The sequence below is a fragment of the Filicampus tigris genome, chromosome 16 (genome assembly GCF_054856515.1).
Source record: "Filicampus tigris isolate MCC_2025a chromosome 16, RoL_Ftig_1.0, whole genome shotgun sequence".
NCBI classification, from domain to species: domain Eukaryota; kingdom Metazoa; phylum Chordata; class Actinopteri; order Syngnathiformes; family Syngnathidae; genus Filicampus; species Filicampus tigris.
In genome coordinates this window covers 6,550,173-6,564,264 of record NC_141232.1, presented here as the reverse complement: position 1 = coordinate 6,564,264, position 14,092 = coordinate 6,550,173, and the positions used below count along the sequence as shown (strand labels likewise).

Genomic DNA, 14,092 nt, shown 5'->3' with positions numbered 1-14,092 from the left:
GTTTTATTTCATTTTTTATTTATTTATATTTTTTTTACTAACGTCCATAACCTCAGGCGTTGTCCAGCAGTGAGCGTTAATGTGCTTCTCTGCATCCCATCGCAGACGCTTTGCTATCTCCCATAAATGGAAGGAGCAGCTCAACTGGCACAAATCAGCGCCCCGCTGAAGGCCTCTGATCATCATGTCGGCACTTGAAATGCTCCTCGCGCGCAAAGCCGGCTGCCCACAGCCGCGGCTTATCGCCACCTCGCGTCTGGCGCGAGCGTACGTGTCTGCTGCAACGTGAGTGAAAACATTAAAAACACACTAAATAAAAGAGTGAAACATGGGGGTGGGTTTTTTTTGTTGAAAATGGCATGAGTCACTTAGCCAGCTTTCATCGGCTATTATGCAGCCCGGGCTCACTATTTGACACGCGACGGCATAATTGTCATCTCTCTGCAAATCACAATAGCAACTGTCATGAGCATGATGATTCCTGACGTTTTTTTCCCCCTTGTAGTTGTCTTTTTTGAAACGTGCGAGTTTTCACAGGCGAGCTCTGCTTCAAACGAGGCACGCGCAGACCGATTATTTCCCCTCTTGCGATCAAAGTCAGCTAAAGGCCTGATTGATCTTGGCGCTAACGGGGATCTTAAACGATTACCCAGACTGTGTTATCAGTAGATTTTTCTTTTCTGTTCTGCTTCAAAAATCAGTCCACCAATCGTAAATGTCAAACACGCTCAATAATTATGATCGCAAATCCTTGTGTGTGGTCTGGTCAACGCAGAATTTGGCTGAGCCATGGACAGCTCATTTAGTGGGGTACACATGTACAGATAATTATTCATAATTTGAGTCTTGCGATCAAAGCCAGTAGAAGCCCCATTATCGAATGTCACTAAACGATTATCCTGAGCGATTATCCTGTGGTTTGGGGTAGGTCAACAGTAATTTGGTAAAAACCTGTCCAATATTTACGATCATAAATCCTAATGTTTTTCTTTTACTAATACTCTTTCTTCATCTGTCATCTGTGTATTATCTATAAATCTGGGTGCCCTTAAAGGGAAATCAACCCAGACACAGACTAGGCCCACTAGTTGAAACAAGGCATTCTGATAAATATTGTGTTTGTGGAATAAGAGTTAATCCACTCGTTTTTATCCATTTGTAGGGTCGGCCATTTTGTCACTTCTGTCGACAAAATGACATCACAACTACTCAGGGCTCAGAGAACGACCAATCACGACTCAGCTTCAGAGAACAGATCAGCCGTGATTGGTCGTTACCTCAGCCCTGAGTAGTTGTGATGTCATTTTCAGTCGAAAGAAGTGACAAAATGGCCGACCCCACAGATGGCTAGAAACAAGTGGATTAACTCTTATCCACAGACGCAATATTTATCAGAATGCCTTGTTTCAACTAGTGTGCTTGCATAGACCATATTCTTGAAAAAAATATGTTCGGGTTGACTTCCGCTTTAAGCATTATGCACGTCTGTTTTGGTACTTACTTGGTGTGTTGTTCATTTTGAGTTAACCACACACAATGAGATGAGAGTAGTCCGAAAAAAACACGACGCTTTTTATTTTCTCATCATGTATTGGGTCTCTCATATTTTAAGAACGTGTTACAATGTTGCACACTAAGCTTCCCCTCCAAATGATTTGTTCTGTTTGCCCCAATGACGCTATCAAATGTACCAGCGCCGTGTCCAAATGCCATACGGGTGCGGCGCGAACACAATGTTGCTCATAACAATCGATGCGGGCTCCTGTTATGGACGTAACAAATAACAGCTCAGCTCGTTCCGCCGGCGGCACAACACCCTTCTGCGTTTTAACATCCGGCCAAGTAAGTGTGAAAAACCGCCCTCAAACCCCGCGGTTGTCGAATATTCCTATCTCAGAAGTCATCGCCGGATTAGTTGTGCTTGACCCGCCTGCACCTTGGTAGAAAAAGCTATTTCATGGTCTAATTGTTGCTAGTGGAGATGATGAAGTCGACGTTGTGTCTGTTCCCATCTAAAGGCCAGGCAAAGTGTTGCTTTCCGAGCAAGGATGTTGGTGTCAAAACATTCGAAAATGTTTTGGGCGCAAACCACCCCCCTCACACCGCCACCATGCACGGCCCTTTAGTGGAACGTGTAAACACTGCTGGCGCAGGAGGGGGTCGTCAAACTTTTTTTGTGTGCGTGTGTGGGGGGGGGGGTCTTTCTGGGTGGTGCCTCTATCTTACAAATCCTCCTTGCACTCTCACACACACAGACAGCGAGTGTTGTTGTGTTGCCTGTGGTCTGTTACTGATCAGCTTTCCTGTTGCTGCAGAGCAACTGTGAGCCGCGAGATAAGGACATTGAGAGCACGTGCTCGCGGGGCCCAGAGGGAAAAGAGGTGAAGAGCGAAGGAGGCCAGGCAAAGCGAGTCAGAGAGATATTCATTTGAAGGGCGTGAAGTTGATTAATTAGGAAAAAATAAGCAAGGGAGGGGCTGTGTGGTCGGGGGCCGTCCGCCGGGAGTGGAGCTGAGGTGGTGAAATATCAGGACGGGTGGTGGTGGTGGTGGTGGTGCTGGGGTTGCCTTCGCTCCTTTTAACCATCAGACCCAAAACGACCCCGACGCACGCACGGATTAAGGAGACCTGCATAAATCTTGAGAACAAAGTGAGGAGGGGAGGGGAAGGATTTGAAACATCCGAGGCCCGAGGAACCGAGCGCGGGATATGCATGTTGATGCACTTTGACTCGGCTGGCATGCAGGCGAGCGGGACCAAAGGGACGATCGGGGCCGTGTTATTTGATCCGCCGGTGTTGAAGTCAAAGCCAGGTAGTCGGTAACGCTCGGGCAGGACAGGACGGACATTTTGAAGCGGAGCCTCGGGCGGCGATGACTCAGAAGAAACTGACGAGACAGCTGACGCTATGGGACGGTGCGGAGGGGCCTCCCGCGGCCAGCTCGCTCACCTCGCCCGTGTCACCGGGCGAGCACTCTCGCGGACCGGCAGGGTCTGCCTTGTTCCGCCGTCTGAAACTGAACCGCAGCATTCAGGAGCGCAGACGGTCGTCTCAGTGTTACTGCAGGTACAATTCGCCATCCGTGGAGTGGCTTTACTGGATGAACAGCTAGTGCTGTTTTACAGGCCTGACACATTAAAGTAAAAAAAACTGTTCCCTTTAAAACTCTAACTTCTGACGCCTTATATACTCTACTGACACAAAGTTGGGGCCTTCGGGTGAATTTTCATGATGAACCATCATGACCTGTAAAGGTGAACTTTATTTGACCTTCTCCAAACTTCTGAATGCACTTATCCAAATATTGATTCATAATTTTTTTTAAATAATGAGCTTAATGTATATATATATGCACATACATACATGTATATCCTGTATGTATATACTATGTATACATTATATACTGTATACTAATACTATACAGCATGTAGAGAAAGAGGGTATATAGGTGTACAAAGTGTCGTAAGAGTGTAAACAGTAATCTTTGGAACAGTATGCCTTCGGTACTACGAAGCTGGATTGATGCCTCTAATTTTGTGTGAGAATATGTCGTGTCAGTAGAGCGTCATTTCCAGCAGCCTTGTGGCGTCGTGCCATCAAAAGCTGCGCCTGTCACATCTTTTCCCTGACACACGCCGACGGACTGCGACGCTTTATGGTGTCGCTATCAAACGGGCTCACATATTTACATTTGCGTTCTCCTCCCCCAGCTTCGATTCGGAGAATGGCCCGTCGCCGGGACGCAGTCCCATGGATTCGCAGGCGAGTCCTGGCTTGGTGCTGCACCCTTCTTTCCCCCAGAGCCAGCGCAGGGAGTCCTTCCTGTACCGCTCCGACTCCGACTATGACACATCCCCCAAAACCATGTCACGCAACTCCTCCATCAACAGTGAGGGGTAAGCACGCAGACACCAACTTTGTACCACCCACCAACAAAATAAGATATGAATTGAGGACAATATTTCGATCCACACAAAACAGTGGCCTTTAACTCGTTCACTGCCAGCCCGGTTCAAATGGATCTTTGACGTCTATAGCCGTTAATGGCAATGAAAGAGTGTTAATAGGACTAGGCTGTGAGCAGCATCGGTGATGACATCAGAGCAATCTGATTGGATGCTTAATAAGAGCGATGACCTTCGTGAAAAGCCACAGAGATTTTCTTCACGCTTTTCATCCACAGGCATGCTGAAGACATGATCGTCACCCCTTTCGCTCAGGTATGTTGCTGATTGTTCAATAGCATGCCGATTATTGTCAATAAGTTGCCTCATTGTGGCGGTCCCACCTCTCCTCGCCGTCCTCAGGTGTTGGCCAGTCTGCGATCTGTAAGAAGCAACTTCACCATCCTCGCCAATGTCACCACACCCACTAACAAGTCAGTATCATGTTACCACACCCCAATGACCCCCCCACCCCATAATTACACTCATCGTTTTGGCTGTTTTAAATTCAGTTTAAGTGGGGTGCACACATAACGATTTTAGTTTAGGATAATCAGGCCTTTATAGGCTTTCAGCCAAAAGCAGATAAATGCTCAAATATCGGTACTTAACTGACTCATTGTTCCGGTTCACATCACAGTCATGGAGTCCATTGCTTGGCCCAACTTGCTATTGACCAGACACAAACGAATTTGTGATCATGAATGTTGAGCAGGTTCAACATTTACAACTGTTGGCTATCGTTCGGTTTCACAACACACTCACCGGCAGTTAATCAGGTTTAACATTTCTGATTGTTGACACTTACTGTTTTCCAAGCAGATCCGTGAGGAGGAAAAAAAATCACTCTTAACACACTCCACCTCACAGGTTAATCACTTAGGCGAATTTTCCAGGGACATCCGAGAATCAAGCTTTTGCTGAATTTGATCGGATGTGGAGAATCGGTCTCAAAATCAGCCTGATATGTAGTATGCATATCCAGCTTTATTGGATGCTTCTCCGCCTCACTGGCTGGCACACTATCCTTGGCGTCTCGTGTAACGACATGGTCAAGAACTCTAAAAAGGATGCTCTTTATTTCTGTGACGCAGTAGACGCAACCCAGTTGTTTTTGGCAGGCCTACAGCCTCCACATCAATATGATATATAAAGTATATGTATATAAAGCAATGCAGCAGAATGATCAGCATTCTATAATTATGCAGCAGTGTCCTGAAAATGCCTCCCACCTCGCAGCTTAATTATGAAGACTATTTGAAGCAAACAGCACGGTTCACACTTTTTTTTTTTCAATATTTCAAGCATAACAATATATATTTTTTCTGTATTACGGGGGCAGAGGGGGGAGCATATTAAAGCTTATATTCAGCAATTCAATGCATGCGCACCGCCGTTTTGTGGCGACAAACAGTAGGACTGAATTACATAGGTTAAAATAACCCACGAGTGTGTCAAAAGCATTTGTTCACTTCACGGCGAAAGGTGTGTCAAAGATCGACAGAGGGCAGCAGAGTGCGGTTCTGCTTCTGATGTAATTAATTTTCTGTCCACAGGAGGTCGCCCGTCACAAGTCAACCCACCGTTCCCCAAGCAACTCTCTCTGGTAAGGTTGTTTCATCAAAAATAATTAGAAAGTAATAATAAAGTAATATTCATAATAATATAAAAATACATATATATTAATAAAGCATTATATATATCCCATCCCTTGTATTGGATCATCATCGTAACATTACACTGTGTCTTAATTCGATGTTGACACTTTTTTCATATTTGCGTGATTAGTACTATTTGATTGTAGATGTTTTTCCAGTTACTTACAAGAGAGGGACAAAACATTGGAATTTATATGCGGTTAATACTTGGTGAGCTTGTCGCCACGACTTATGGCGGCAACCAGCTTTCCACAATATTGTAATTAGTTGAGATATTTTTTTTTTAAATGGCTGTGTGTGTGTGTGTATTTCTCTGCCCCTCTCCCAGAGGAGACGTACCAGCAGATGGCTCGGGAGACACTGGAAGAGTTGGACTGGTGTCTGGACCAGCTGGAGACCATTCAGACCCACCGCTCGGTCAGCGAGATGGCCTCCAACAAGGTGCCCGTCTGCCCACCGTACACAAACATGACAGGGCATCAACTCCGAGTACACTTGTACTGACCAACAGCGCGATAGACATAAGGCCCAACTGGCTCCTTCTAACCTTTCCTCTATTGATGTAGAGCTTTCTAGCAAAATATTTAAATGATAATAGAATACTCACAATTAGGGGAAGTCATTTGGTGCTGATTTTTATATGCGGAATATGGGTTTATGTAGTTGTATTTACAACCATGTGGCAATAAATTACAATGGAGTCTCTAAGGTAAAACTTGTTCTATGGACACACAAGACCAATTTCGCTCACATACCATTCTCAAACCTATCAAAATCTTTTTGTGAGCACCTCTCCTTTGCCGAGGTACTGCATCAATTTCTCGGGTGTCCCCCCTTCGAAAGGCAATTTTTTCCCAGTAAACTTTGGTCTAATTCCTAATTGTACGAACATTCAACTTTATAAGTTCCACTGTCTTAATGAATGGGTTACTTTAGCTTTTGGGTTCTTTAGGCAAATGTTTCCTCATTTTTATTGAGCCCAGTCACATATTTTACATGAGAAAAATCTGATGGGTTGCGTACATTCTGCCACGGAAAAGCATTTCATTGTTCTGCCTGTCAGTATTCATCAGTGGCTGCGAATCACAGCCAGTATGTGTAGCCAAGTGCGTATTGTGCTTCACTCCGTCCTCATGACCGTGTTTGTATCTTGAACGTGCGCCGCGCGCGGTCTGTGAGCGGTGAGGACATGAGTGTGCGTGGTGGTCCTGATGCCGATGTCTCCGCCGTAACCTTGGTTGCTATCGCACAGCAGCAGGCTCTGCCTCTGCCTTTTCGTCATTGGCTCGCCATTCCGACCGCGAGCCATGTGGTCCGGGCGGGATCCAATGGCATGGCAGGCGACGCTCTCGTAGTAGTGTTCCATCTTAAAGCGACAGGCGCCGTTTGTTCTGTCGAACGTCGTCCCCTTCCGTTGTGCATCTTTTTAACGTGCTGAGCGCTGGATGTCAACAGTGAGGGTTCGGTCTTTTTGTGCATATTTTGTGTCAAAACCTCTCACGGGGGTTAAACGTGGAGACAACATGGAGAGACTTGCCTAATGTGTTCCCACTCAGTCTCTCACTCTCACAAACACACGTACACGCGCATATTCTCGACAGACGTACACGCCGTCTCGCCGCGCAGGCGCACGGAGTCCGCCAGCAGGAGCCAGCGGGCGCGCACGTGCATGCGCGTGCGACCACACCACCTGATTAGCTTGCGAGAGCCGTCTACGGCATCGCGGGGGGAAAAAAGAGGCGCCGCAGGCGACAGCATCGGAAGAGGAGGAGGAGGAGGAGCGGCGGGGGATCGCTCTCCGGCATCCTGCGGTCCTCGGAGTGACGCGGGGCGGGTCGTCGGGCTCGGCTGGGGACAGACGGGGCTGATCCACTACAAGGACTGGGCTGGCCCTCTTGGAGCCGTACCGTGGGGGAGGGGCGGTCGACGCAGGGAGACGGAGCCTGTTTTTCCAGACCGCGGCGATAAGGAACTGTCCTGGATTTCTTCACCCCCCCCCCCCCCCCCCCATCCCTGTTTATTCTCTCATTTTGCTCTCCTCCCCATGTTCTGGCAGCTCCCTTTGCTTCCATTGTTGGTTAGCCGGGTCATTCGGCGGTTCTGCTGTCACCACCTGCCCATCTCGTCCGCTTCCGTCGTCTAGCTGTCCTATTTTTTTTTTGTCAGTCGAGCATCCCTCGTCCTGCCCGTCCGTCTCTGGCGCCTCGGCCTCATCTTCCTCTCCGGGCTCGTCTCGGTGCCCTTCAGACGGTCTCTCTTCTGTCTACCTCCATCTTCGCTTCTCTCCGCTCTCATCTTCCTCGACCCTGCCGTGGATCGACATTTGGGTCAACCGGATCACCAAATGGGATGAGATGTAGTCTCCACAGCATCCAGATCCAGGGGGGGGTCTCCTGGGCCCCGCGTCTTTAGCTCGCAAGTGAGGCTGGACTGGAGCCATCTCTGGGCTGAGTGGGTGGTCCGCTTTGGGGTGCTGCATGTAGGCCAGGATAGTCGGCACCCTTCCCTCGCCCCGCCCCCCCCGCCCCCGTTCCTTCACCCCCTCTCGGGGCAGCCTTCACTCTGGAGTGCCCTGGCCTCTCCCCACGTAGCCTGACGACGCCCTCATGCCAATGGGGCACCTGCAGTGCTCCCACCCCGCTCCACTACCGCACCTCCTGCCTGTGCCACCGGCCCAAGCCCCCCGTCACCCTCGGCATGGGTGTGGTGGAGGCCATTGACCCCACGCCGTCCCCCTGTCCCTCACCTGTACCGGGGGGCTACCGGCTGTCCCGCTCCTCCAGCTACAGCCTGCTGCAGGGGAGGGCAGGGGCAGAGCTGGACCTCGGTGAGGCGGCGGGAGGGGTCCTGGAGGGGGGCGGGACGACGGCGCAGCGCAGGACCCCCTTGGTGGACCTGTTCTGCGAGACCTGCTCCAGGCCCTGGCTCATCGGCTGGTGGGACCAGGTAGGGCTCGCAGAGGGCAAACAAAGCCCGGCAGTGGCCATCTTAGATTGCAGGATTCATCAGGTGTCCCAGCTGTGCATGCATTAGCAACTTCTCTTGTTAGCATTCAGCATTCAGAGTAGCATGACAGCATTCACAGCTTTGTTTACATTTTCTGCTTTGCACGAGTTTGTTTACCCCAAACATCACTTTTATACATGGTCTGCTGTTTTCGAACTGACAAGTTCAAATCAGTCAGAAACGGATAAAAAACAAATTATATATATATATATATATATATATATATGTTTATATATATATATATATATATATATATATATATATATATATATATATATATATATATATATATGTATATATGTATATATATGTATGTGTGTGTGTGAACCAAATAACACTGATTAAACATCGTGATTGTGGTCAAATTTGCTCTGACAGTTTGCTTTGGACCGAATGTGGTTAGGCCTCGAAGTATTTGAACAAGTAACAATTTGCTTGATGCAATAATTCCTGAAATGTCTTCTGGTATAATATTGTACTATTGAGATTTTATTATTGGTTAGGAGTAAGCTTATCTAATACACTTGTTTTCAGACTAGCTGCGTGTACTTGTTTCAAGAAATCTTGCAAAGTCGACTTTTCTTCTTTTATTGGCAGATCATTTTGCTTTTTCAAGCAAAATATTCCTTACTCATACTTCTTTTTTAAGCCCAGTTCTATTGCAGCGGTGGACCCTTCCCTGTTTGGCCTCCATGTTCGCCTCAAATCTAAGCCTGAACGCAGTTGTCAAGCAAATACAGTGTTGAACTTGAGCAAACGGAACCTCGATTGATTCGCACGCTGTTGTTTTCAGTCACTCGCGCCCACCAGAGAACCATTTTGTACGGCAGTCTCACGAGGGGAGAAACACAATGGCCGTCGCCGGCGCGTATGTCGCGTTTGTGCACGTGTGCGTCATGTCTGTGCCGCGCTCGCTTCATTAGTCAGTGTCAGAGGAAGTGTTGTTTGTCCTGGCTAGTGTCGGTTGGCAGCTATGACTCAGCGTTACAGCATCGGCGTGAGGGAAAAGGCGCGAGGGAGAGCGACAGGGGAGACGGTTTGGGGGCCTAAAGTACCACTACGCGTGGCCTCCCTGATTCCGCCCGACAGCCTGTCAGAGCACCTATTTGTGCGGCCGCGGATGACGGTGACTGACGGCAAACAAAATGGAAGGGGGGTGGGGGGGGAGGGTGTTGTCGCGGCTTCTCATGCCACCGCGGCGTTTTATGACGGGAGGGAGAAGCGGGAAGGAAGGGACGAGGGAAAGGAGGGTGTCGTCAGTTGACCTTGGTAAAGGTCAGAGACACCTGCCTACTGCTTTTTGAATCGTCACCCAAGCAAGCCGCCGCTCTCGCATCAAGCTCAAGTGACTGGCTGGGAGGAAGGAGTTGCCATGGCAACCGCTCGGGTTGCCTAAGAGATTGTTATGTGTGAGGGATCGGTCAGTAGGACATCGCATTGTGCCTTCACCGTACAAACATGCTGCTTTTACCTTCTAATAATAATGAAAAAAAAAATAACAATGCTTGATTTAAGGTGCGCAAATATCTGCAACAACAAAAGAAAGAAACTGGATGAATATTGCAGGACATTAGTACATGGCCATCATAAAGCACTGCATTGTTGTGTGAAAAAACAGTGTCATGAATCATAATTGATGTTCGCACCTTTGGCGAATAAGGACGCAGCGATGATCATACTGATAATCGAATTCAACGCGTGACTCAAAGGAAGGGTGGTCGTGTTCTTTGTAATATTTGAATATGATGTCGATGTACAGTCACAAGACCTCCTGTAGCAAAATGTACATCTGGACAGACGTTGACAATGTTGGTGAATATCTTGAAGGATAAATAATAACCTCTTTTGTTGTCAGTGAACGAGACCCAGTTTAAGTTGACAGGCAACAATTTATACAGTTTTGCAGCCCTGTTTTCCGTGTATGCTGAGGGCTGAGGTATTAAAGGAAAAAAAACCAAACAAACAATAATCATGATTATTTTGATTGATATTGAGATCACGATTAATAAACACGATTATTCATTTATTTCCAATCTTTGTATTTCCTCAAACGCAGCTTTAAATGATATGTGAAAGAACAATAAAAAGAAAATAAATTGTGTCACCAATTTGTTTATTAAGTAATTAAGTAAAGTAATAATACATTAAAGTATTAGTAATTGTGCTGTGCACAATTACATTTTGATGAACTTTTCAATTAATTGTCCAGCCTTAGTGTGACTTATTAATGTTCTGCACTAGATTAAAGACATGAGAAGCACATTAAGATGATGGGAGTCAAAACAATCCTTTTCAAAGCTGTGACATAATAACCAGACACCTGGCTATGTAACCTTGTGAACCCCGTGAATGGAACGACAACAATCCATATAGAAATATAGTCAATACAATTCCCATTATAATCATGATGCTTAATATGATTTGACGTTTGTCCGTACGTAATTGAAGGGTTTTGAACTTTGCGTGTAGTCTAGAGTGAGTCTTATCTTCAAATCAAATGAACAATGTTTGCGTTTGTACTCTCGTCAGTTCAAGAGGATGCTCAACAGGGAGTTGTCCCATTTGTCAGAGATGAGTCGCTCAGGGAACCAGGTGTCCGAATACATCTCCACTACCTTTCTGGGTGAGCCGAACCTCCTCCAAAATAAAGCTGCCGGCAACTAATGACCTGCTGCCCTAACTGAAGTGAAATCTCTCCCTGGCAGATAAGCAGAACGAGGTGGAGATCCCGTCCCCGACCTTGAGGGAGCGGGACAAGCCGATGTGTCACATCAGCGGCGTGAAGAAACTCACGCACAGTTCCAGCCTTTCAAACTCCACCTTGCCTCGCTTCGGCGTCAAGACTGAACATGAGGACGCGTTAGCCAGAGTGAGTGGCGGGGAACAAACAAACTCTCCCGAAAGTCGTTTTCTTCCCTTATTTCTATAGATGGCGTCCGAAAAGTTTTCACTTTTTCATTTCCTGTCCGTGTGTACAAATTGTGTTTGATCTTGCTCGCTGTGCTGTGTTCTCAGGAGCTGAATGACTTGAACAAGTGGGGCCTTAATATCTTTCGTGTGGCAGAGTTCTCGAACAACAGACCCCTGAGCTGCATTATGTTTGCCATCTTCCAGGTGAGGAAGCCAATGCAATAGTTGCTTGTAATATCAGGTCAGCCTTTCCTTTGCGAGTTAAAACCAGCGGTGGGTTGGCAAAGCCTTTGATGCGCGACCTAAAGGCTAGCGGTAGCAATGACCGACATTTACGGCCTAAATTCTAACTTTTGTTTCACGAAATGATATAAATGTATTCCCAACGGTCTCACGTTTCTTTTGGCTGCACTGCCTCCAGTACATTCACGTGGATGTTAGATTTTCTGCCTCTTAAAGTGGAAGTCAACCCAAATTAATTTTTTTCAAGAGTATGTTCTATGCAGGCCCACTTGTTGAATAATATGATTAATGTGAAATATGAGTTAAGCAGCAAAATCCACCCGTTTTTAGCCATCTCAGGGGGCGGCCATTTTGTCACTTCTGTTGACTGAAAATGACATCACAGAGCCTAGATAATGACTAATCACGGCTGACCTGTTTTCTGAAGCTGAGCTATGATTGGTCGTTATCCGAGCCCCGAGGGTGTGTGAGGTGTCATTTTCAATCGACAGAAGCGACAAAATGGCCGCCCCCGGAGAAAAACGGGTGGATTTTATTGCTTTACTCATATTCCGCAAGTACAATACAATACAACAGGGCATTTCACAACAGCGACAGCTGTAACAAAGCACTTTACATACAACAACAAAATAGTCAAAATACAACAAGTGAAAGCAATAAATTAACACAAAACACTATATACAATGTGTCACTCACAAGTTGACATTGCTAAAAATGATCACTGGCTGCTTCCCGGCTACAGGAGCGAGATCTACTGAAGACCTTTCGGATACCAGTGGATACGTTTGTCACCTATGTGATGACGCTGGAGGACCATTACCATGCCAACGTGGCCTACCACAACAGCCTCCATGCCGCAGATGTCACTCAGTCCACACACGTACTGCTGTCCACGCCGGCTCTAGATGTAAACATCACTAATTGCTAAACGGGTCACAGTTTGTAAAGTCCACAATTGGCCTATCTGGAGATACTAATGCGTTATTTGGCTGTTCCTTGGCAGGCTGTGTTCACTGATCTAGAGATTTTGGCTGCGTTATTTGCGGCCGCCATCCACGATGTGGACCATCCAGGAGTGTCTAACCAGTTTCTCATAAATACCAGTGAGTAGAGATGCATGTGCACAACAAGACAGATGACACAACATCACAAATGAGTGTTATAATAGTTAGGAATTTTTCATTATGGTTAGTCTTGACTTTTTGTTTTTTAAAGTCAGTTTTATTACATTTTTGGAGCAAGTTTGTTAGTTTTTATTAGGTTTTATTCTTCTTTTAGTTTAGGTTTTATTAGTTTTAGTTTTAGTTTACGTGTATGTGATATTATCTAGTGCAAGATTTAATTTTTAAAAAAAGGTCACTAAGCATTGTGAAATAAAGTAAATTACAATTGTCAAACCTCTTACCTTCCTTCTGTCACTATGGATTTACAGTAATACCGAAATACTATACTGTTGAATACATTTCAAATGAAATGATATCAATGGAAAAAGACAAAAATGTTTTATAAACGCAAGTTATAGTTTCAGTTAGTTTAAAAAAAAAATGTAAAAGCTCTTTTGTTTTTATTTTATTTCATTAACGAAAATGCGATTTCAGTTGTAGTTATTTTGTTAATTTTCGTTAACTATAACAACCTTGCATCAAATCGTTGCTTGTTAGCGGTTGTTCAAACGTGCATGCTAGCTGTGGCAGCAGCTATGCTAGCTGATGAAGAACAAACAGCTAGTTAATTAAAACAAAGGAATACATATTCATATATTCTTTTGTGATAAAATGAGCAACACTCATCACAAAAAAGTATAAAGAGGACACTTACCTTAGGTACTCAAAAGACCAATTAGCTTAATGTAATTTATGCTGAGGCATGAAGTCACTTTTTTCCTCTTCCTCGGGATGGGTAAAGGGGTTTTAGTAAAAGAATTGCATCTATGTAGAAAGTAGAAACACAACTTCAGAGAATAATTGCTCCTATTTAAAATGTATATGATAGAATAAAATGGTTTAACAGTTACAAGGAAGACAGCAACAAACTCATAAAAAGAGATGATTTGTGACTTATTTTATCAGTTACACTTGATATGTAAGTTGATTTGCTCAATTAAGAGCTATTTCCTATTTGAAATTTTTTTTGTAATCACTTTTACTATGGCTGCAGTTACATGTCATGATAATTTAACTGGACAGCGACAGCATTAAAATAATGATGAATTCCGTTGTCATTATCTTCTGTCGGGCACAGTCTTGACTAGCCACTCAAGTTACTAAATATCGCCCCTAGCTCAATAAAAAGTTCAATCAAACCATTCTTGCAGCATAATCATCTGCATT

At 45.5% G+C, this 14,092-nt stretch overlaps 1 protein-coding gene across 1 annotated transcript in view; it reads left to right on the top strand.

Moving 5' to 3' along the window:
- The window catches only part of pde4a (phosphodiesterase 4A, cAMP-specific), a 54,092-nt gene that overhangs the window by 32,190 nt on the left and 7,810 nt on the right, over positions 1–14,092 (top strand). Inside the window, exons 2-11 of the mRNA XM_086055581.1 lie at positions 3,712–3,897; positions 4,185–4,221; positions 4,309–4,379; positions 5,502–5,551; positions 5,932–6,044; positions 11,139–11,232; positions 11,315–11,478; positions 11,625–11,723; positions 12,505–12,669; positions 12,766–12,865. Coding sequence (XP_085911707.1) covers positions 3,712–3,897; positions 4,185–4,221; positions 4,309–4,379; positions 5,502–5,551; positions 5,932–6,044; positions 11,139–11,232; positions 11,315–11,478; positions 11,625–11,723; positions 12,505–12,669; positions 12,766–12,865 — 1,079 coding nt within the window. The remainder of the gene's footprint in view (positions 1–3,711; positions 3,898–4,184; positions 4,222–4,308; positions 4,380–5,501; positions 5,552–5,931; positions 6,045–11,138; positions 11,233–11,314; positions 11,479–11,624; positions 11,724–12,504; positions 12,670–12,765; positions 12,866–14,092) is intronic.